At 35.6% G+C, this 22,957-nt stretch overlaps 1 protein-coding gene across 3 annotated transcripts in view; it reads left to right on the top strand.

The window, feature by feature from the left end:
* CSNK1G1 (casein kinase 1 gamma 1) overlaps nucleotides 1–22,957 on the top strand; it is a 255,113-nt gene that overhangs the window by 154,518 nt on the left and 77,638 nt on the right. For all 3 annotated transcript variants that reach the window (XM_020983772.2, XM_020983766.2, XM_020983783.2), the window contains exon 4: nucleotides 13,572–13,641. In XM_020983772.2, the coding sequence (XP_020839431.1) occupies nucleotides 13,572–13,641 (70 nt within the window). The remainder of the gene's footprint in view (nucleotides 1–13,571; nucleotides 13,642–22,957) is intronic.

Raw genomic sequence — 22,957 nt, 5'->3', positions numbered from 1 at the left:
AGCCTTGCCCTAGCATCAAGTTCAAAGTCAGGAAGCAAGCTAGGAGAGTTAGATTAAAAGAAAAAAAAAAACAAAACACCATATTGAATCATAATGGTGGCAGGGATACTCAAGATACAAACACCAAAAGAGAGTATAACATCAAACCATCCACAAAGCATTGCCTCAGATAGAAAAATAGGGTGTATTGGGAAGAAACTCAACTAGAATTCCTGGAAGAGATAAGCAAGAGTTTAGTTTTTATAAATAAAAGGAGAGTACTAGAACAAACAATTTGAGAGGGAATAATATAGAAGAATATAGAAGAAACGATTGGAAAGGGAATTAATAGATTGGCACAAGAGGTATAAAACTTTACCCAAGCAACAAAGTACCTGAAAATTAGGGTGGACCAAATAGAAGCCAATGACTCCATGAGGCAAAAAGAAATATTGAAACAAAACCAAAAGATCAAAAATATAGAAGGAAATGTAAGTTATATCATAGTAAGAAAAAAGTACCTAGAAAACAGATTGAGGAGGAAAAAAAATTAAGAATCTGACCACTATGGCCAAAACAAGAGCCTACACATCATAATTCAAGAAATCTTAAGACTGCCTAGAACTCTTGAGAACCAGAGAGAAAAGTGGAAATACAATCACCTCCTGAAAGAAACCCTAAAATCAAAGCTCCCAGGAATCTCATAGCCAAAATCTAGAGCTTGCAGATCAAATTAAAAATTCTGCAAGTATCCATAAGGAAAGATTCAAGTACTAATGAACCATATCACAGTTAGGATCATACAAGATTTAGCAGCCAGCACCGTAAAGGAGCAAAGAACTTGGAATATGATATTCCAAAAGAGAGGAGATACGAGTTTATAGCCAAGAATAATTTAATCACTGACTATATTCCTACAGGGGGAAAAAATGGATCTTTAATGAAATGGAGGATTTTCCAAGCATTCTCAATGAAAAGGCTGGAGCTTGAAACTTTGAAGTTCAAACACAGACATTAAAATGTAAAGGACAAACGTGAAGGAACAGTGATAAATAATTAAACAAGGATAAACTGTTTACATTCTAATATGAGGAAATGATACCTGTGTCCCTTCTGAACACTATCATCATCTGAGGTGATAAAGGGAGGGTAAAAAAACAAGACCTGGGAGTGGATCTCTTATGTCTTGATGATCTTGAAAGAAAGGAGAAGAGAAATATACTGGGGTGGGGAAGGGAAAGGAAAGTTAGGGGGAAATGATCTCACATAATCATGGTGCACAAGTAGATGAACCTCACTTTCATCTGAACTGGTCAAAGGAAGGAAGGATACACACAGAATTGGATAGAGAAATACATTTCATTCAGCAGCAAAGTAGAAGGAAAAAGGAAGAGGAAGAGAAGATGAATTAAAGGGTAGAATTCTAAGCTGAACAAACTAAGGATTTAAAAAATATTTATAGTTCTTTTTGAGGTGACAGAGAATTGGCATTTGATGAGTGCACATCAGCTGAGGATTGGCTGAATAAGTTAGCATATAAATGTGATAGAATACTATTATGCTGTAAGAAATGATGGAGAGAGTTTCAGAAAATCTTGGGATGGCTTGCATGAACACAGGAGAACAATTTCAACAATGACAATAATATGTTAAAGGTAAACAACTTTGAAAAAATAAGGAACACTGTCAACATAATGCCCCGCCAAAATTCCAGATAACTAATGATGAAACATGTTCCTGTTAAAGAGGTTAAGGACTCAGAGTGCAGAACAAAACATTTTTTGGGTGGCAGGGGAAACACATAATAATGTGGACATTTGTTTTGATTGACTATCCAGCCATGGATTATTTTTTTTCTTTTGCTCTCACTGGGGGTGGGAGATTGAGAAGGCATGTTTTTACTGCTTTAAACAGAATATATTTTATAGTAGTATGGGGAGTATAGAGGAGAAGGTAAGAGGACTCAGGGCGCATTCTTGGGCATACCCTGAGTTTTGGGGCCTGACCTGATTGAGGATCCAGGAAAGAACAGAAGTAATGGCTATATAGGTAAGAAGAGAGCCGAAAGAGAGTAGTGTCTTGAAAACTTAGAGAAAAGAAAGTATCAAGGAGGAAAGGGTGATTGACGGTGCCAGGGGCTGCAAGTCAAGAAGGATGAGGATTGAGGAAAGAATGTCAGTCTTGGCAGTTAAGAAATTGTTAGTAACTTTGGAGAAAACGGTTTCAGTTGAGTGTTGAGGTTGGAAACTATACTGTAAAGAGTTAAGACAGTGAGAAGAAAAGATGTAGAGACAACTATTGTAGATGTCTTTCTCAGGGTGTCTAGCCACAGAAGAGAGAAATTGGATGATAGCTAGTAGGGATCGATGGATCAAGTGAATGTTTTTTGAGTATGAGGGAGCCATCATTGTTTGCAGCCAATAGGCAGTGAAAGATTGAAGATAAGTGAGAGAGTTGAAATGGCAGAAGCTGGTAATCTGCTAATGACAATGGATTTGATAGGGTCACTTGTGTGTGTAGAGGAGGTTTCTTTGAAGGACAAGGGCCTCCTTAGGTGAGACAGCAGTGAAGGTAGAGAGGATGGCAGAAGGCGTTTGGGAGATGTGATTTTAGGAGGAGAGGAAAGAAGAATTTTTCAACAAATGGCCTTAGTTTATTCACTGAAATATGAGGCAAAGTTCTCACCTGAAAAGGGAGGGAGGGCATGTATAGGAAGCTCAGTGAGGGATGAAAAGGTTTGGAAAAGCTGTTGTGGTGAGTGGGATAGTGAGTAAATTAGGGGAGGTATAAAGGGACTGCCTTGCTTCGATGAAGATCTTGTTGAGATTATGTAACATATATTTGAGGTGGATCCAGTCAGCACAATTTTGCAATTATCTCCAGATTTATTCAGAAGCATTTGAGTAGGAGGAAAGGCAGCAGATGGTAGAAGTAATCCAGAACTGAGGCTCGGTAGGGCAAGATGTGATTTTAAAAAAAGGAGAGAGAGAACAAGGGATTGAAGAAAAAAGGATAGTTTAGAGTTTATATGGTTCACTAAGGGTTCAAGATGGGAAAAGGAAGAGAGTGTAGCTAGTGCTGAGGTGATAGCTGGGAAAGAACTAAAGGGTCAAGAGATTGGAGATCTCTGAGAAAAGGCCTTTGGATTTAGCAGTTGAGAGATTATCAGTTATCAGTAGCCTTGTAGAAAATAGTTTCAATTGAGGATTGAGATAGGCAACAAAATTGCAAGGAGTTGATGAGTGGGGAGGAAAGGAAATGGAAACCTTTTTCTAGGAGTTATTCTGTGAAGGGGAAAAGTGTAAGATGATATCTTGAGCAAATGGCAAGATAAAGGTAGCAAGGATGGGAAGACCTTGGCATTTGTGTAGGGAGTAGGGAAGAATGAGGAGATGGAGATTAAAGATTAGAGAGGGAGGCTGATCAAAGGGACAAACTTCTGGAAGAAATTGGAGGTGTTAGGATCAAGAGGTATCATTTCTTCATCAGAAATGAACAAGGAAAGAGAAAATGAAGGATGATGGTAAAATGATGTTTGGAAGAAGATAACAGACTTTATGAAGGATAGTCTCTATTGTTTAAATAAGTAGCTGAGAAGGTTCTTTTCTAGTAGCCAGTGGAGAGAAAAGATTAAAATTGGTGCTGTGGGAGTGTGATAATTACTCAAGAAGAATAAAATTGATAGCTGTCCGGTTGAGATTTGATTAGATTTGTAGTGAACCTAGATGGCACAATTTTGTGACTTTGGTCAGTGGTGTTTGGTCAGAGAAGGCAAATAGTGGGAGTACCCCAGCATTGGGTTTTTGTTAAGGCATAAGTGGCAGTAGGATGAGAAAGCAAGGGATTCAAGCATAGAGGGAAATGTATAGTTGAACTAATGAATTATGGAGTGGGAAAGGAGGACATTGATGACAAAGTAGGAGTGATCCACTCAGAGTGGTCAATCTAGGTCTCAGTATCTAAGTCTCATTGAAGATTAAATTTAAGTCTAGAAGGAGTAAACTTGAGGTAGAGAAGAGATAGGTAATTTTGGTCAGAGAAAGGAACTTGAATTCTGTATCCTGAAGACATAACAGGTTGGGGTTGTAGTAGGTTGGGATTCTAGGGGAAGGGGGAGTTAGGAGACTTGAGTTCTTTGCCACACTCCCACAACAACAACAACCAGTTTTATTGTGAATCAGAATTTCACAGAACAGATCTAAGGCAGGTTAACTTTGTCCCCAGGTGGGAGCAGCCACCTGGTACCCAGCTGAGGGCCCTTTGGCTTAGCAGGATATAAAAACAGCTTTAGAACTTTTGTGGAGAGTTCTTAAGACCTAGAGAACTTCCTTGCTGACTACTTTTAATCTCCATTTCAGTGGCTTTTACTTACTTTTATCTTTCTTAGTACCTCAGGAGTTGTTTTATTATTTGGAAGTTGTTAGTTATGTTTTTATTAAAGAAATTGTTTATCTGAACCCTTAGGTTCAGTGTCACTCCATTGCAATAGATATGAGTTGCCACTTTGGTGATGGTGAGGTCATGTGTGTAAACATCCCTTAGTGTGCGTGAGTTGAAGTGAGAGTATATGTCAAAGAAGTTGAAGAGATTGATGAACTGAGATATAAAATGAGGAAAATAAGATAGCACCTTTTTCACAACGTTGTTATTAGGTTCAGAAGAGATAATGAATGTAGGCCTTTTTGCAAGCTTAAAAGAACTATGAATTTCAGGTGTTAATTCCTCCAGAATATAAGCTTCTACTATAGAAAAGAAAGTTTAAATCCCATACATAGTAAGTTATTAATAACAACATTTTTGTGGTAGCAAAAAACTAGAAACAAAGCGGGTGCCCCCTTTTTGGAAATAAAAGTCAGTCAATGAGTAAACATTTATTAAGCACCCACTATGTACTAGGTACTCTGCTAAGTGCTGGGTCTATAAAGAAAGAGAAAAGACAGTTCCTGCTAATGAGGATGACAGTATGTTTAAAAACAAGCTGTATACAGAGGAAATTGGAAATGATCCACAAAGAGAAGGCATGAACATTAAGGGAGATTAGGAAAGGGTTCTTGTAGAAGATAGAATTTCAGTGGAGACTTGAAAAAAGCCAGGGAGCCCAGGAAGCAGAGATGAGGAGGGGAGAGTATTGCAGCCAGGGGGGAACAGTCAGTGAAAATGCTTGATGTTGGGAGCAGTATCTTATGTAAGGAATAGCGGGGTTTACAGGATCATTTGATAGAAGAATGAGTAGTGGGGAGATTGGCATAAGAAGAATGGAAAAGTATAGTGAGAGGGGAAGTTAGGAAAGGCTTTACATGCAAAATAGAGGATTTATATTTGATCCTGGAGGTAATAGAGAGCCATTGGAGTTTGTTGTGCATTTATGTAGTGCTTAAAGTTTTGCAAAGCACTTTACAAATTTTATCTCCCTTGGTCCTCACAACAGCTCTAGGAAGTAGATACAGTTATAATGTCCATTTTATAGATGAGGACATTAAGGCAGACAGGTTAAGTGACCTATGCACAGTCACACAGTGAATGTCTGAGTCCAGATTTGAACTCAGGTTTTCCTGACTCTAAGTCCAGTGCTGTATTCACTGCACAACCTAGCTGCTAAACAATGGCTAAACAAATTGGGACATTAGGGTTAGGGGCATCTAGGTAGCACAGTAGATGAAGTGCCAGGCCTGGAGTGAGGAAGACTCATCTTCCTGAGTTCGGATCCAGCCTCAGACACTTATTAGATCTGTGACCCTGGCCAACTCATTTACCCCTGATTGCCTCAGTTTCCTCATCTGTCAAATGAGCTAGAGAAGGAAATGGCAAATAACTCCATTATCTTTGCCAAGAAAACCCCAAATGGGGTCACAAAGAATTGGACATGACTAAAAAATGACTGAACAACAACAAGGTTAAGGGATATGAGTAAAGAAAAATGAGGTAACTCAATTATACAGATTTTTAAAACTCATGAACAAAATGAATGCAACCAGAATAGTGAGATAATCTGCCAAGTGGGGAACAAATTATGTAACATATATCTTCCCCATAAAATATTATAATTGAGTTATATAGGGCATTTACATGAAAATATGAAGCTCAGAGTAATTCCCTAATAGATAATTGGTCAAAGCATATGAACAAAGAGTTTTTAAAAGACCTGTAAGCATATAACAACTATGTTTTTTAAAGTCCATATCATTAACAATAAGAGAAATGCAAATTAAAATACATCTAATATTTTATATTACATCCATCAAATTAACAAAAATGATTAAAATGGGAATAGTTGGAAGGGCAAGGGAAAAGACCTATGAATCGCTTCAACTGCTTCACAAAATGATTTGAAATTTTTCAAGAACTGTTTGTCCCAGGAATCCTAATCCTGGGCATAAACTTAAAGGAGGTCAAAGACAGAAAGATCTCATATATACCAAATATTAATAGCAATTTTTTTTATGGTAGCAGAAAACTGTAAAGAAAATTGGTTGCTGGGATAGCTAGGTAGCACAGTAGACAAAACACCGGCCCTGGAGTCAGGAGGACCTGAGTTCAAATCCAGCCTCAGACACTTGACACTTACTAGCTGTGTGCACGTAGGCAAGTCACTTAACCCCAAATGCCTCACCAAAAGAAAAAAGCAAGTTGGTTGCTGTAATACCATATATATTGCAAGGTTGTAATTTGTGTCAAATAATATGTATAAAGTACTTTGCATACCTTCAAGTCCCACGTAAATGGCTCTGAGTCTTAATTCTCTAGTCACTGTGGCACACTACCAACTATAGTACATAAATGGTTTTTTTGGTTTTGTTTTGTTTCATTTTACTTACTACAGTACATAAATATTAGCTAACATTTTTATATATGTAATTTTCCTTTTTACTTGATTATTTGGCATTTTGCATTTTTCTGTCTTATGATGATTTTTGAAGTTGACGTATTTTGGCCAAAGATGGTATACTATTAATAATGAGTATGAAGATATCTTTTGCATGATTTATGAGTCAGTCTTCATCTTGAAAATGGATGCTGATAAATGACATCTGATAGAATTTTTTAACAGTTATGTCTTCTAAGGAATAGGTTTGTCCATGACACTTTTCTGCTTCAAAAATAAATACCGTAGCTTGCTGTTTGAGGCCCTACAGAGTCTGGCCTGTTCCCAGTCTAGCTTATTTTACATTGTTCTCCTGTCACAGTCTATTTCAGACAAACTATTTACTTTTTACCAAACATAACATTCCATCTTTTCACTCTGTGCATTTGTTGTTTTTTAAAAAGTTTTAAATAAAGTTTTATTTTTTCCTAATTACATGTAAAAGAATTTTTAACATTCATTTTTAAAAAAAAGTTTTCTCTCTCTCCTTCCCTCTCTTCTCCCCTCCTCCACCCCCAGATGGCAAATAATCTGATATAGGTTATACATGTGCAAATGTACAATCATGTAAAACATTTCCATATTAGTCATTTTGTGCAAGAACATTCAGAAAGAAAGGAAAAGGTAGGAAGGAAAAAAGAAAGAGAAAAATAGTATGCTTCAATCTATGTTCAGATGATATCAGTTCTTTCTCTGGAGGCAGAAAGCATTTTTCATTATGAGTACTTTGGAATTGTCTTGGATCAATGTATTGCTGAGAATAGCTAAGTCATTTGCCGTTGTTCATCATACAGTATTGCTATTATTGTGTACAGTTTTCTCCTGATTATGCTCACTTCACTTTGTTATAATTTTGTGTGTCTTTGCAGTTTTTTGCTGAACTCATCCTGCTTGTCATTTCTTATAGCACAATAATATTCCCTTGTAATCATATACCACAATTTGTTCAGCCGTTCTCAGTTGATGGGCATTCCCTCAACTTCCAATTCTTAGCCACCACAAAAGAGCTGCTATAAATATTTTTGTATAAATAGATTCTTTTCTCTTTTCCTTCTGTGCATTTGTACAGGCTATGTAAAAGTATTTGTACCCAATGATGTACTCTCTCCTCAGAATTATAAACAATGAACTTTGCTTCAGTGTCACCAAGTGTGGAACATTGCGTACGAGATACATTTTTCCCCCCAAAGTTTTCTTGAATTTTTTTCCTCTTCTTTCCCTTTAAAAAAAATATTTGTGATAAAGAATGGGTTTCTAGGATCAATGGGTGAAAAGAGATATAAGGAGAATTCTAAGTAATTTTAAAAATTGATTTTTTTTCAAAAATGAAAAAATAAAAACTTTTTGAGTGAGGAACTATATTTAGCACCATTGGTGCTTAGTACATTACCATCCTTGCCTTTGTAGACATTTAATGTTTCATGAAGTGAATTATTTTGTGTTTTTTTTCTTTTCCTCCTGGTAAATTGAAGAAGACCAGTTATCATTCTTATTAGGAAAAGGAAGGAGGAAAAAGTTTTCAACTTTATGTCCTTTCATTTTCCATTACCTGTCTAGGGATTCAAGGGTAAAGAACAATGTATAGATGAATAGTTGATTAATTCTATCCTGGAAAAGGAAGAAACTGAAAGCCCATCTATAGGGTCAGTGTTTTCCATATAATTTTCTCCTGCCTCAATAACATCTTGAATAATTTAGGACTTAATTACAAATATGACTTTATTAATATTGCCAAGAAATGATCGACAGTTATTTTATATTTTCATTTCTTTGCATTTTTATTTTGCTTTGCATTGCATCTTATTATTGTCTAAAATGAAACTAAAAGTATCTGGGATGGAGTGTGTTTCAGTATGCTCTTTCTCTGAGGAGTCTTGAATAAAGTAGCGGTGAGAAACATTGTTTTCCTCTTTACCCTAACTTTCTTGTTATTAGGGAATGAGAGCAGTAATTGAGTTCTTTTCCATATAAAAGCAAAATTTGCCTTGAGCATTACATCCTAGTGAGGTGGCTGTCTGTTGTCAGTTTAGAATTTCAGGAGGATGTGTGTTCCACAGGCCTGTGATTTTGGAAAATGGCCAAACTCCTATTTGAAATATAATTAGCATCTGGCACAAAATATGAGGGGCTGCTTCTGCCATTTTAGCTCCATTTTGCTGGTCTCTTCATTATATTGTATGTGTGTGTTTTCTGAGGTGTCTTGCAGGAGAGGTCATAGGCCCATTAGCTATGGAATACATGTGTGCATTTTTTTCTATTCAAATCTATTCTGGAAGAGTACTTTGATAGTTCCATTGGCTGAACATTCCATGGCCATCTGTTCAGAAATATTGGCTATACAACATGACAACCAGGTCCCATAATCTATTTTGAGCAGTTTTATATTCCAGATGTAGACCCACTTTTAACTGTGGATACTTTAAAGATTTCTGCTTTTTGCTTTTTTTACTCTCTGTCAGTGAGACCAGGCTGAAAATTTCCTACTAAAGTTTTCCAAAACAAGAATAAACAAAGTAATTTGTTGTTTCTCTGTTTGAATAATGGAAATACATTGTTGGTTATGATAATCTATTTTCTGAATTCATTATCCGAAGAAAATAATTTTTTTAAAAACTTAAGAAAGTTTTCCTCTAAGAAGAAAAAAAGTCTATATCAACAACAGTATTAGAACAAAAAACCAGAAACAAATTGTGCACAATGATAAGAGAATATTACAAAAAAAATTTGGTATTTGCATATCATGAAATATTATTGTGTCTTAAGGAACAGTGACTAGGAAGATTGAAGAGAAGCCTGGAAAGACTTAAATGGACTAATAGGGTATAAAAAGCTAAAAGAACAATAAACACAGTGACTACAACAGTATAAATGAAAACCATATCATAAGGCAACAAAAAAATTCAGGGCAATTTTATTTCTGGGATGGATCTTCAGAGATCTCAGTTGGGAGTATTTAAAAAAGTATTTTAAATATTTCTACAAGTTAAACTCTTAACAGCCTTTTCTATCAATGACTTATTGAAATTCAACATAAGAAAAGAAGGAAAGACCAGAAGGCATTCTAGAGCATAGATGAGAATTTGGTTTGAAAAGTTTGATTTCTGAGGAACTTATTTCACAATGATGGAGATATTCTTGAATGATGTTTTTATTTAAGTATCTGAAAAACATTTCACATGGTAAAGTTCATCTTTTATTTCCATATCCAGAAGAAAGATAGTTGAAATTTATCTTCAATCTATTATATTAAATTGAAAAACTTTTATATGAGTGAAATCAATGCAAGTAGGATAAGGGAAGCTGATGGGGAAATTTTTCTATCAGATATTTTTGATAAGGATCTGATATCCAATATATATGAAGTTAAAAAATATGACCAAAAGGCTATCACTAATGAATAAATTGTCAGAGAGTAGAAACTAACAGTTCTGAAAAGAACTGCAAACAATAATTATATGAAAGGATAATAATATTAAGGAAGAAGTAAATCAAAACAACTCTGAAGTTTTAGCTTATATGCAGCAAATTGGCAGAGGATGAAAAATGGGAATAGACAATGTTAGAAGGGTAGAAAAAGACAGGCATATTGCTGTAGGTTTGGAGTTATATAGGGTTGTGATTTCATTTAATCATTCTGGAAAGCAAATTAGAATTTGGCTAACAAAATGCCTGAAGTATTCATATCCTTTGACCCAGAGATCCATTGTTAGGTACATATTCCAAAGAAATTAAAGATAGAAAGATGCTAGATATATTGAAATATTTCTAGCATTTTTTTTGTAGTAGCCAAAAAACTAGAAACCAAGTAAATAAAAATCTATTAGGGAATTACTAAAGTTGTGGTACATCACTGTAATGGAGTATTTTTCTGCTATAAGAATCAATGAATATGATAAAGACAGAGAAGCAAGGGAAGATTTGTGTGAACTGATACAGAGTGAATAAAGGCAGAACCAGGAAAACAAAATACATGATGACTACATCAACGTAAATGGAAAGATGTACCCCCAAACAACAATAAAAGCCAAAACTGCACACTATGTAATAATGATAACCAGCTCTGGACTCAAAAAAAGAGATGGAAAAAAAAATGCAAACAAATATCACTGCCACAGAGGTTGGGGGAAACTATGAATGAAAAGCAGTGCCTATACTGTCAAACTCAATTGATGTTTAGTTTTGCTGAGTGACCTTTTCTTTTATTCTTTGTTATAAGGAATATTACTCTCGAGGGAGGGATCAGATGTGCATGTGTGTGTGCATGTACACACATGCACACAGAGTTTTGGGTTGGGTTTTTTTTTTTTGTAAATAGTATTTTATTTTTTCCAATTACATGTGAAGATAGTTTTCAACATTCATTTTTAATAAGATTTTGAATTTCAAATTTTTTCTCCCTTTCTTTCTCCATTCACCCTCCCCAAGACAGCAAGCAATGTGATATAGGTTATACATATGCAAACATATTTTTACATTAGTCATGTTGTGAAAGAAGAAACAGAACAAAAGCGTAAAGCCACAAAAAACCCCCCCCAAAAGTGACAGTAGTATGCTTCGATCTGCATTCTTACTCCATAGTTCTTTCTCTGGAGGTAGATAGCATTTTCCATCATTAGTCTTTTGGAATTATCTTGGATCATTGTATTGCTGAGAAGAGCTAACTTAATCGTAGTGGATCATCACACAGTGTTGCTGTTACTATAGACAATGTTCTCCTGGTTCTGCTCACTCATCATCAGCATTAGTTCATGTGCTTCTTTCCAGGTTTTTCTGAAAACCTTCTCCTGCTCATCATTTCTTATAGCACAATAGTATTCCATTACATTCATATACCACAACTTGTTCAGCCATTCCCCAATTGATGGGCATCCCTTCCATTTCCAATTCTTGGCCACCACAAAAAGACCTGCTATAAATATTTTTGGTCCTCTTTTGCTTTTTATAATCTCTTTGGGATACAGAGCTAGTGGTGGTATTGCTAGAGAAAAGGATTTGCACAGTTTTATAGCCCTTTGGCCATAGTTCCAAACTACTTTCCAGAATCGTTGGATCAGCTCACAACTCCACCACAGTGTAGTATTGTCCCAGTTTTCCTGTATCTTCTCGAACATTTATCGTTTTCCTCTTTTCTCATGTTAAGCAATCTGATAGGTGTGATGTTTACCTCAGAGTTCTTTTAATTTGCATTTCTGTAATCAATAATGATTTAGAGCATTTTTTCGTATGACTGTAGATGGTTTTAATTTTTTATCTGAAAACTGCCTGTTCATATCCTTTGACCATTTATCACTTGGGGAATGACTTGCATTCTTATAAATTTGACTCAGTTCTCTGTATATTTGAGAAAAGAGGCCTTTATGAATATTGAAAATTATTTTTACATGCAACTGGAAAATAAGATACACAGGCGATGGGGTATAGAAATCTGTCTTACCCTACAGGAAAATAGAAGGGGAAGGAGATAAGAGAAGAGGTGGGGTATGATAGAAGGGAGGGCAGATTGGGGGAAGGGGTAATCAGAATACATGCCATTGGGGGCAGTTAGGTGGCGCAGTGGGTAGAGTACCAGCCCTAAAGTCAGGAGGACCTGAGTTCAGATATGGTCTCAGACCAGACCCTTGACACTTACTAGCTGTGTGACCCTGGGCGAGTCACTTAATTCCCAATTGCCTCACAAAACGCAACACAACAAAAGAATACACACTGTCTTGGGGTTGGGGGTAGGGGAGAGATGGGGAGAAAATTTGGAACTCAAAATCTTGTGGAAGTGAATGTTGAAAACTAAAATTTAGAAAAAAGAACCAAAAAAATTTTTAAAAAAAAGGCCTTTATCAGATTCATTCACTGTAAAGATTGTTTCCTAGCTTCCCGCTTTCCTTCTAATCTTGATTGCATTGCCTTTGTGTAAAAACTTTTAAACTTAATATAATCAAAATTTATTTCCTTTGTATTTCATAATGTTCTCTATCTCATTTGGTCATAAATTCTTCCCTTCGGGCAGCTAGGTGGTGCAGCGGATAAAGCACCGGCCCTGGATTTTGGAGGACCCGAGTTCAAATCTTGCCTCAGATACATAAACACTTACTAGCTGTGTGACTGGGCAAGTCGCTTGACCCCATTGCCCAGCTCGCCAAAAACAAACAACAAACAAACAAACAAACCAAAACAAAAAAAACAATAAATAAATGAATGAATGAATGAATGAATTCTTCCCTTCTCCATTGAGAAGGTAAATTATACCTTGCTCTCCTACTTTGCTTATGGCATCACCCTTTATGTCTAAATCATGTACCCATTTTGACCTTATCTTGGTATACTGTGTGAGGTGTTGGTCTATGCCTAATTTCTGCCATACTGTTTGCCAGTTTTCCCAGCAGTTTTTGTCAGATAGTGAGTTCTTATCCCAGAAGCTGCAGTTTATCAAAGAGTAGATTACTATAGTCGTTTATTACTTTGTCTTGTGTACCTAATCTGTTCCACTGATCTACCACCCTGGTTCTTAACCATTACCAATAGTTTTGATGATTGATGCTTTGTAATATAGTTTAGATCTGGTACTGCTAGGAGAGGCACATATATTTTAAAATTAAACTAAAAAAACAAACAAAAAAGAATGAAACTTTAAAAAGCATAATATATTTTCTTACTTTCTTTTATTTTGAAATATTATGATAGGAAAATATTTTATTTCTGCTTAAATTTGACCATAAACTTTTTTCTTGGGTTTCAGGAACCAATAAAATCACGTGCCCCGCAGCTTCATTTAGAGTACAGGTTTTACAAACAGCTTGGCAATACAGGTAAGTCAGGCTTTTCTCTTCTTTATAGAAAGTCCTTCATCAGGAAGCTCCATATGATATCAACTGGACTTTATTTTGTACCTGTATCCTACCAGTCTCCATTTGTTGCTTTCCAAACAAACTGAAAAGATGATTGAGTTTTGTCTTCTAAAATTATCATTTAGTTGTTGGATGGATCTTCCTCAATATAATGGTGCTCCCTTGATACTGGCCTTTGTGTGTTTTTGAACACTGGAACATTGATTTTAAAATCTCTTCATACTTAGAAATGACAAGTAAGTGCTGAAGGAAAACAGTGATTTTAAAGGCTTTTCAGAACACCTAATACTTTGTTGATTTGTCTCTCCTAATTTGCTTGCAACTATTTCCCCTTGATTCTTTTTGAGGATTAGTTTATAATTTCAGGGAAAGAAACATAAATTTTTAAACTGGAAACTTTCATTTATTTAAATGTTTGTACTGGTTCCCTGACTCATATTTTCTTATTAAAAATAGCAGAATCCTGACCCCTTGAAAGCTCTTTAGAGTAAGCCTGATCCTCCTTCAAATCTGTATTCATGCTTTGAATTGTGAAGTTTTTGATTCAAGGGGGATTCAGCTATGCAGATGTCACTAGTGCTCTAAGTTTCCCCTGGAAATGTTGAATCCTTCAGATCCTTCCTTGGTGTCTAACAGAAATTTTGTTACAGATTGTGTTTTTTTCATGGCAATAGCATTGTGTAAATGACTGAAATATGGTTTATATAAAGTTCAAGTGCTGGTGGAGTATCTCTGAAATACTGTTTTGAAAAAAAAAACACCAAAAAATCAGACTAGTAGAGGAGATTCATAGTTTGAAATCTTCTTTTCCATTCTTCTCTATGTAGAAAATTGTTTATCTTGGTTATATTTGGCTAGTTCATAATCAGATGGACCTCAATCCCCTATCTCTCTTCACCATCTCTTGGTAACTTCATCAGCTTCCCAGCATTTTATTATCATCTCTGTGCAGATTGACTCTTAGTTTTAGTTATCCAGGCCTCATCTCTTTCCTCAGCTGTAGTATGGTATCACCATTGCCTATAGGACATTTTGAACTGGATGTTATAAAGCCTTTTCAGACTTAATATATCTGTAACAAAATTAATATCTTTGCCTCAAAACCTACCCTTCTTTGCTTTTTTTTTTTAATCTCTGATTTCATTAGTATAGGGAGTTCCTGGTGAGGAATTTCCTCCACCAATGCATATTGTTAATTTTCTTATTCTTTTGAGAGAATCACTATCCTTCAGTAGGCCAAGTTCACAGCCCTTATATATTTGTATTACAATTATCTGAATACTTCTAAGAATTTATTTTTAATTATTATGACAATTCTTTATTGCATAACATGATTTATGTTGCAATGAACCCTACTTTCCCTTCTTCCTTGTGGCTCTGTTTGCTCTTAACTTTCAAATCTTTTCCCTCTTGGAATGAAAATGCTTTTTTTTTTTTAAAGAATTAAAAGATATAATTTGAGTCTTTATTTTACCTAATCCCACATATCCAGTAGGTCAGTTCTGCCTCTGCAGCTTTCCTTAAATTCATCCCCTTCTCTTCTTAAATATTCAGCTACCTTCTCTAAGGCTCAGATTAATTCAGTAGCCTCCTAATGGGTTTCCCTCTCCCAAGTTTCTCCTGTCTCTGGTCTATTCTCCACATAGTTATCAAAGTGATATGCCTAAGCAGAGAGTCTCCTCAATAAGCTCAGGTGACTTTCTGTTCTGTTAGGATCGAATACCAGCCCTTCAGGACCTGATTCTAACCTGCTTTTCAAACTGTAGTGTAGCATGTCTTTGGCATTCTGTGGTAGAGACAAAATGGCCTTGTCACTGTTCCACACACTTGGCACAGGCTTTTGCCCCTAGGCCTAGAATTCCGGTGTCCCATGTGTCGTCCCCCCCCCCCTTCCTTTAAAGCTCAGCTCAAGTGATACCATTTACAGAAGCCTTTCCTGTCTCTCACCATCCCTTACCCCCTTCAGCTGCTCACCCTTTCCCTCAAATTACCCTTTATTTACTTGGTCTATGTATTGTATATATTAGTGGATGGGTTTTCTCTCCTGATACAGAGTAGTAAGATCCTTGAGGACAAGTACTGTTTCATTCATACTTTTGTGTTCTTAGCACTTCTCATAATGCCTAGCTTTTGTAGGGATCTTAAAATGTCATTGAGTCTAACACCTTCATTTTGTAGCTGAACTGAGTCCAGAGAAGTGAAGTAATTTGGTAAAGATCCCACGGGAAGCATACCTAACCTATTCCCCTGATCCACCACTCTATTTCTTAGCCAGTACTAAGTAGTTTTGATGATTACTGCTTTATAATACAATTTAAGATCTGTAATGGCTAGGCCACCTTCCCCTGCATTTCTTTTCATTAGTTCCCTTGATATTCTGGACCTTTTGTTATTCCAAATGAATCTTGTTATTATTTTTTCTAGCTCCATAAAATAATTTTTTGGTCATTTGATTGGTATGGCACTGAATAAGTAAATTAGCTTATGTAGAATTGTCATTTTGTTATTTAAGCTTGGCCTACCCATGAGCAACTGATGTTTTTCCAGCTATTTAGATCTGACTTTATTTGTGTGAAAAGTATTTTGTAATTGTGTTCATGTAGCTCCTGATCTTGTTTAGTAGGTAGACTCCTAAATATTTCATAATGTCTGCAGTAACTTTAAATGGAATTTCTCTTTCTATCTCTTGCCGTAGGGCTTTGTTGTAATATATAGAAATGCCGAGGATTTATGTGGGTTTATTTTAAAGCCTACAACTTTGCTAAAGTTGTTTATTATTTCAAGTAGTTTTTTACTTGATTCTCTAAGATTCTCTAAGTATATCATCGTATCATCTGCAAATAGTGATAGCTTTGTTTCTTCTTTGCCTGTTCTAATACCTTCAAATTCTTTTCCTTCCCATTGCTAAAGCTAATGTTTCCAGTACCATGTGGTATGATGACTAACGTTGATAGACTTAGCCCTTCTCAGCTATGCAAGGATCTAAGATATCTCCAACAGTCTCATGATGGAAAATGCTATCCACATCCAAAGAAAGAGCTATGGAGTTTGAATGCAGATCAAAGTATACTATTTGCTATTTTTTTCTTCTGTTTTGTTTTGTTTCCTCTTTCTTGTGGTTACTCCTATTGGTTCCAGTTCTTCCTTACAATATGACTAATGTGAAAATATGTTTCATAGGAATGTAAAGCCTGTATCAGATTGTGTGCCATCTTGGAGAGGGAGGGGGAGAAAAATTTAAAACCCAAAAGCTTATGGAAGTGATTGTTGATAAATCAAAATAAATTAATAAAAAATTAAAAAGAAAAAAAGATCACACAGGAAGTAAATACTAGAGGTGAAATTCAAACCCAGTGTCTCTGACTTCAGAGTCAGTGCTTTTGCTGTTGCATATTTGTTGATTGATTGATACCATAAACTCATCACGTTCTTTTAAGGCTAAGCTCAGATGTCCCTTTGATTCTGCTTTCTGCCATCACTTTTTAGTGTTGGTCTGCTTTGTTACCTTATATTTGCTTATATTTGAACATATTGTATCCCTCAGTAGAAAGTATTCTCCTTGAGGGCAGGCTTTTTTTCCCTTTATATATGCCCTGTGCCCATCACAGTGCTTTGTACATGATAAGTACTGAATGAATGTATGAACTGAATTAAATATTCCTCTCTCATAACACACTGGTCATGATAATAATAGACACAAAAGCCCCAGATTAAGGATAAGCAAAGAAGTTGAAATGCATAGTATTTTATATCCCTGTATAACTCCTAGCATTTTGCCTTAGCTATCATGGTAGGCTCTCTGTCAGTATTTGTTGGCCGTGTGATTGATTATATATCCTTAAGTGCAGGGTGCTTTGAGCGCACTGGTTGAGAGTACCTAAATAGATGGCATTGCCCCTAGACACTTAGCCTCAAATAAACGTTTTAACTTAAGTCCTACCTTTTCCAGAGGTTTCTAAAAATACTTTGTTGTACGTTTTGAAACATGCTTACTAGGTTGCTCCTGATATCTCTAAGCTTCTTGGTAATAATAACTGTGCTGAGCACAGCTAACACAGCCAAACTGACTCTGTAGACCTCAGAATATAAAGTATGCTGAGTTAAGGCTGCTGTGGGGAGTTAGACTTGTTTGGTGGGTTTTGCTTCTGAACTCTTCCCATGTCTCAATTAGAGCAAAAGCCAAGTCACTTAAAATTGATAGCCTCTGTTCAGCATGGAGAAAGAATCTCACAAATGTATTCTGTATGGAGAACCAGAGCTTGATTACCTAGCTTCTTGATACTCCATGGAATCATGAGGTGGAACTGACAAATAGCAATTTGGGCAGAATTGGCATTAGTGCTGCTCAAAAGGTGGGGGAGGCTATCATCAGGACACTTCAGTGACAACACATCAAGCCAGTTAATTTCTCCGCTATCGAGTTGGTCTAGTTTCTGTTATGGTGGGATGTTTTATTACTCTGATGGATCTTGTGTCTGACTGATGCAGACGCTCCTTCTATGGTGCCTTCTCATCTGTGTGACTCTACCCCCTAGCCTTCTGTAAATAATACACCAAGTATTCATCAAGTGTTCAGGACAAGGTTAGGCAGTCTCTCTAGATTGTATGTCATTGTATGTATGATTACCATTGAAACATACAGGCTACTAATTATCTGTCATTCTTGCTAAATGACTGGTTTTTATTTTCTTTTCCAGGCATACATCTTTTTGATATTATACTCTGTCACATTTCCTATGTAGTTCTTCGTTGTTAATATACTTCAGTGTATACCTACCAATTGTGTGTATCTCCATTGCTTTTTGGGTAACCTTCAACTTTAATTCTGCTGAGAATGTAGTATTCTAAAAATTCACAGGCATATAGCATCACTGGAAGGATTTTTTTAAAAGTAATTTTTATTGTTCTTTTGGTTATATTACATCTCCTAAATTTATCCCACATCCCTCCTAGAGAGACATCCCATACGACAATTTTTTTGAAGAGAAGACAAAGAAAAAACCCCACCAAAACTATTCAATACATACAGAAAAAAAAATCTGAAAATATATGCAGTGTCTCCACCCTATGGACTTCCTACTTCTGCAGGGAAGTTGGGGGAAGTGATTTCTTATTTCTGTTCTTTGGGGTCATGCTTATTCTTTATGATTTTGCAGTATTCATTTTGATTGTACTGTAGTTTTTTTTCCTTTCCGTTTATATTCTTTTAGTCATTTTGTGTATTATTTTCTTGGTTCTGCTTACTTTACATCAGTTCAGGGAAATCTTTCCATGATTCTCTAGTCATTATATTCATCTGAAGAATATTTATGTTAAAACTATTCACTTTTCTGAAGAGGGGGACTCTGGAACACAACATATTCAGTTGGTTAGTTTTACTGAACTTTTTTCCCCCCTTTTACATTCTTCATTATAAGGCATGTCAGGGAAATACAGTGGAAAAAACTATAGGTGATATAAAAATAAAAGAGATAAATTTTTTTTAGATGTATTATTTTTTTTTTCAAGGAGATGCTTAAAGTTATAAGAGCACTATACAGTTTCCCTAAAGCAATCCAGACTACTCTCCTTTTCTTGTTTGTTTCCATTGTCCATTCAATATATTTCATAGCTTGGAGAATAGAAATGTTTCATCTAGTTGTTAAGCGAGTTTTTATGGATTTTATTTAGTAGGCTTTGCACAGTGCTCCAGGCCTTATGAAATCAGCGTGGTGTTATATTGGAACAACTGGAGAGCTTCACCGAATTTCAGAAACTACCATTCTCCATGACAGTGATAAACACCTTTGGTAGGCATGTTTATCCCTGTTTTATGCTTTATTTGATATCATTAGTCAGAGGCTGAAACAGTATTATCCCTGTTAAATCTTTTAAGGAATCTGATATTATTTTTAACCTATACATGGAAGATACTTTGTTGGAGGTTGGAAGATGCCTTTAAGGATATATATATATATATATTTTTTTTTTTTTTTTGCTTTACTAAATCATATGATTTTTAAAAATTGTCAACCAACAGTAAACACAGTGGGATCTTATATTTTCTAAACCTTTTAACCAGTTTTCTGACTATAAGGTATGGTCTGCTATAGACTACCACTGTTTGTGAAAGCCTAACTATTCCCTTCTGTACTTTTATGAAGGATATCCTTTATATGTGTATGTTATTTTTGTGAAGATTTTATACAGATACATAAGTATGTATATAAGATAATAGTCACTGATATTTTCTCTGTCACTTTTTAAAGATAGTAATTTCCTCCCCAAATGTTTGGTACCTTCCCTTCAGATAACATTACAATCCTAAGAAAGCCCTCAGAATTGTATTACCTCGGTGCAAACCTTCTCTGTGTGTACTTTTTCTAGTCTAGATGTTCTCCTGTCTTGTTTTCTTCATTGTGTTTCTACTTCTTCATAGACTCTAATCTTAAGAGCCCAAAGTGGTTTGATTTTCATTTATCCAGTAGACCTAGTTTAGTCCAGCTATTCTTCTCACTTTTGTCTTCTTTGGTGGCATTTCTTCTTTATGTAGCACATCAGGGATTATGGTTTTAGAGTAGAGCTACTGGAATTAATGAAAGAATGAATTTGTTATAGAAATCTTTTCCATTTTTCTATGGTTTTCTTCCACTTGCATCCTTAAAATGCTTTTGAGTGATCTGACTTTGAATCTCTTGCCAAGCTTTATATAAATTTGTTATTCCCTCTTTAACTTATTGTTTTAAGAAGCAGTGCTGCTCATTGTATTCCCTTCTCCTTATTCATAAGATTTTACAAGTGATTTTTTATATTATAAACCTTTTTTGCCCTTGGGTATCATATCTGTTTGCATGTCAAGGATATTCCATGTTTGCTGGTCAGAGTGGTTGCTAGGCTCTTGGTCTCTTCATTATCCTAACTGATTGACTCAGTTAAATCCTTAGGAAATCTGTGTTGCTATCTCTTCATTTGTCCCTTCTCCATTTTTGAGCACCATCAGCTTGTCAGGTGGGAGTTATCATCTTTCCTAATTGATAATGTCAATTGCATGAGATTTTTTAATTTATATTTTTACTAATTTAATATTTATTTTTATCTTTAACAGAATATTGATTTGATCTGTGTGTATATTTACATGCATATATTTGTGTTTTGATTGTGTGTTTGTGTACACATACATGTATGTACTGTTGATTCAGAAATGACTGGCGTATCAATATCCAGGACTTTCCTATCTTTTCATGTGTAATCAATTTTACTTCCTGTTTGGATTATCTGGTGTTTGCCATGCACGATGCTTCTTTATTCTTCTTCAAATAATTATTAATGCTGTACATATGTGATGCTTCTGTACAATCCACAAGTTTTTGGCCCTGCTTGTTTCTTATTTGTGAAGCAGGTTTCTTTTTTTTATCCCCTCAGTAGTATTTTATTTTTTCCAATTACATGTAAAGATAGTTTTCAACATTCACTTTTATAAGATTTTGAATTCAATTTTTTTCTCCCTTCCCCTGTCTCCAAGACTTCAAACAATCTGACATGGGCTATACATGTACAATCATATTAAACATATGTCCACATTAGTCATATTGTGAAAGAACAAACAGAACAAAAGGGGAAAACCACAAGAAAGAAAAAAAGAGAGAGTATTTATTATGTTTCGATCTACATTTGGTCTCCATAGTTCTTTCTCTGGATGTAGATAGCATTTTCCATCATGAGTCCCTAAGAATTGTCTTAGACCATTGCATTGCTGAGGAGAGTTAAGTGTATCAAAGTTGGTCATCGCACAATGTTACTGTTGCTATGTACAATATTCTCCTGATTCTGCTCATTTCACTTACCATCGGTTCATGTAAGTTTGAAATCCACCTGCTCATCATTTCTTATAGCACACTAGTATTCCATTACATTCATATACCACACCTTGTTCAGCCATTCCCCAATTGATGAGCATCCCCTCAATTTCCAATTTTTTTTTTTTTAGTGGGGCAGTTGGGGTTAAATAACTTGCCCAGAGTTACACAGCTAGGAAGTATTATTATGTGTCTGAGACTGGATTTGAAGTCAGGTCCTCCTGACTCCAGGGGCAGTACTCTATCCACTGAGCCACCTAGCTGACCCTATTTTTTTTTTTAATTTTTAGGCAATTGGGGTTAAGTGACTTGCCCAGGGTCACACAGCTAGTAAGTGTCAAGTGTTTGATCTGAGGCTGGATTTGAACTCTGACTTCAGGGCCAGTACTCTGTCTACTGCGCCACCTAGCTGTCCCATAATTTCCAATTCTTTGTCAGTATAAAAAGAGCTGCTATAAGTAGTTTTGTATATATGGGTCCTTTTCCCTTTTTTATGATCTCTTTGGGATACAGAGGCAGTGGTATTGCTAGATCAAAGGATATGCACAGTTTTATAGCCCATTGGGCATAGTTCCAAGTTGCTCTCCGGAATGGTTGGATCAGTTCACATCTCTACCATGAAGCAGGTTTCAAACTGTGCTTTCAAGATAGATAGAAAAGTCAGAGTTGGAAAACACTACAAAGTGAACAAACAGCAGGACTAATGGAATGTAATGAGACAGTGCTACATTAGAAATCAGAAGATGTGGTCCTTGCTTATTGTTACTACTTTTTTTATCTGTGCTACCTTGGGGAAATTATTTAATCCTTCTGAACCTCAGTGTTGTTATCTGTAAAATAAGAGTGATAGTATCTATTTCACCAGGTTGTTATAAGTATTAAATGAAATCATCTATATTAAAACTTTTTGAGGGCAGCTAGGTGGCGCAGTGGATAGAGCACCGGCCCTGAAGTCAGGAGGACCTGAGTTCAAATCCTGCCTCAGACCAAACTCTTGATACTTACTAGCTGTGTGACCCTGGGCAAGTCACTTAACCCCAATTGCCTAAAAAACCAAACAAAATTTTTTGAAAGTTTTAAAGTGATACAAATGGTATTATTAGCCAAATAAAAGGCTGATTCTTTTTAAAAATTCCAGGGAATTGATTAGTGGTAGCATTTTTTATATTTTCTATCAGCTTTCTATCATTTTGTCTTTGTATTAATTTGGGGGCTAAAATTGTAGGACTATGACTCATCTATTAGAACAAAAGAGATGATAATTTTTGACATATTTCCTGGATTATGTTATTACCATTCCAAGATCTCCTCTATGTTCCTTCCTTTGTTTTATTTTACATTTACATCTTACTAATATTTACTTTCCCTTCCTCTTTTCACTCCCCTTTCTCCACATTCAACCCCCAAATTAGTTAATTTTCAGGCAAAATTTGTGTTAATGT

The sequence above is a fragment of the Phascolarctos cinereus genome, unplaced genomic scaffold, assembly GCF_003287225.1.
Source record: "Phascolarctos cinereus isolate Bilbo 61053 unplaced genomic scaffold, phaCin_HiC Scaffold_3;HRSCAF=262, whole genome shotgun sequence".
Lineage (NCBI taxonomy): Eukaryota > Metazoa > Chordata > Mammalia > Diprotodontia > Phascolarctidae > Phascolarctos > Phascolarctos cinereus.
This window is presented reverse-complemented; position numbering and strand designations above follow the sequence as displayed.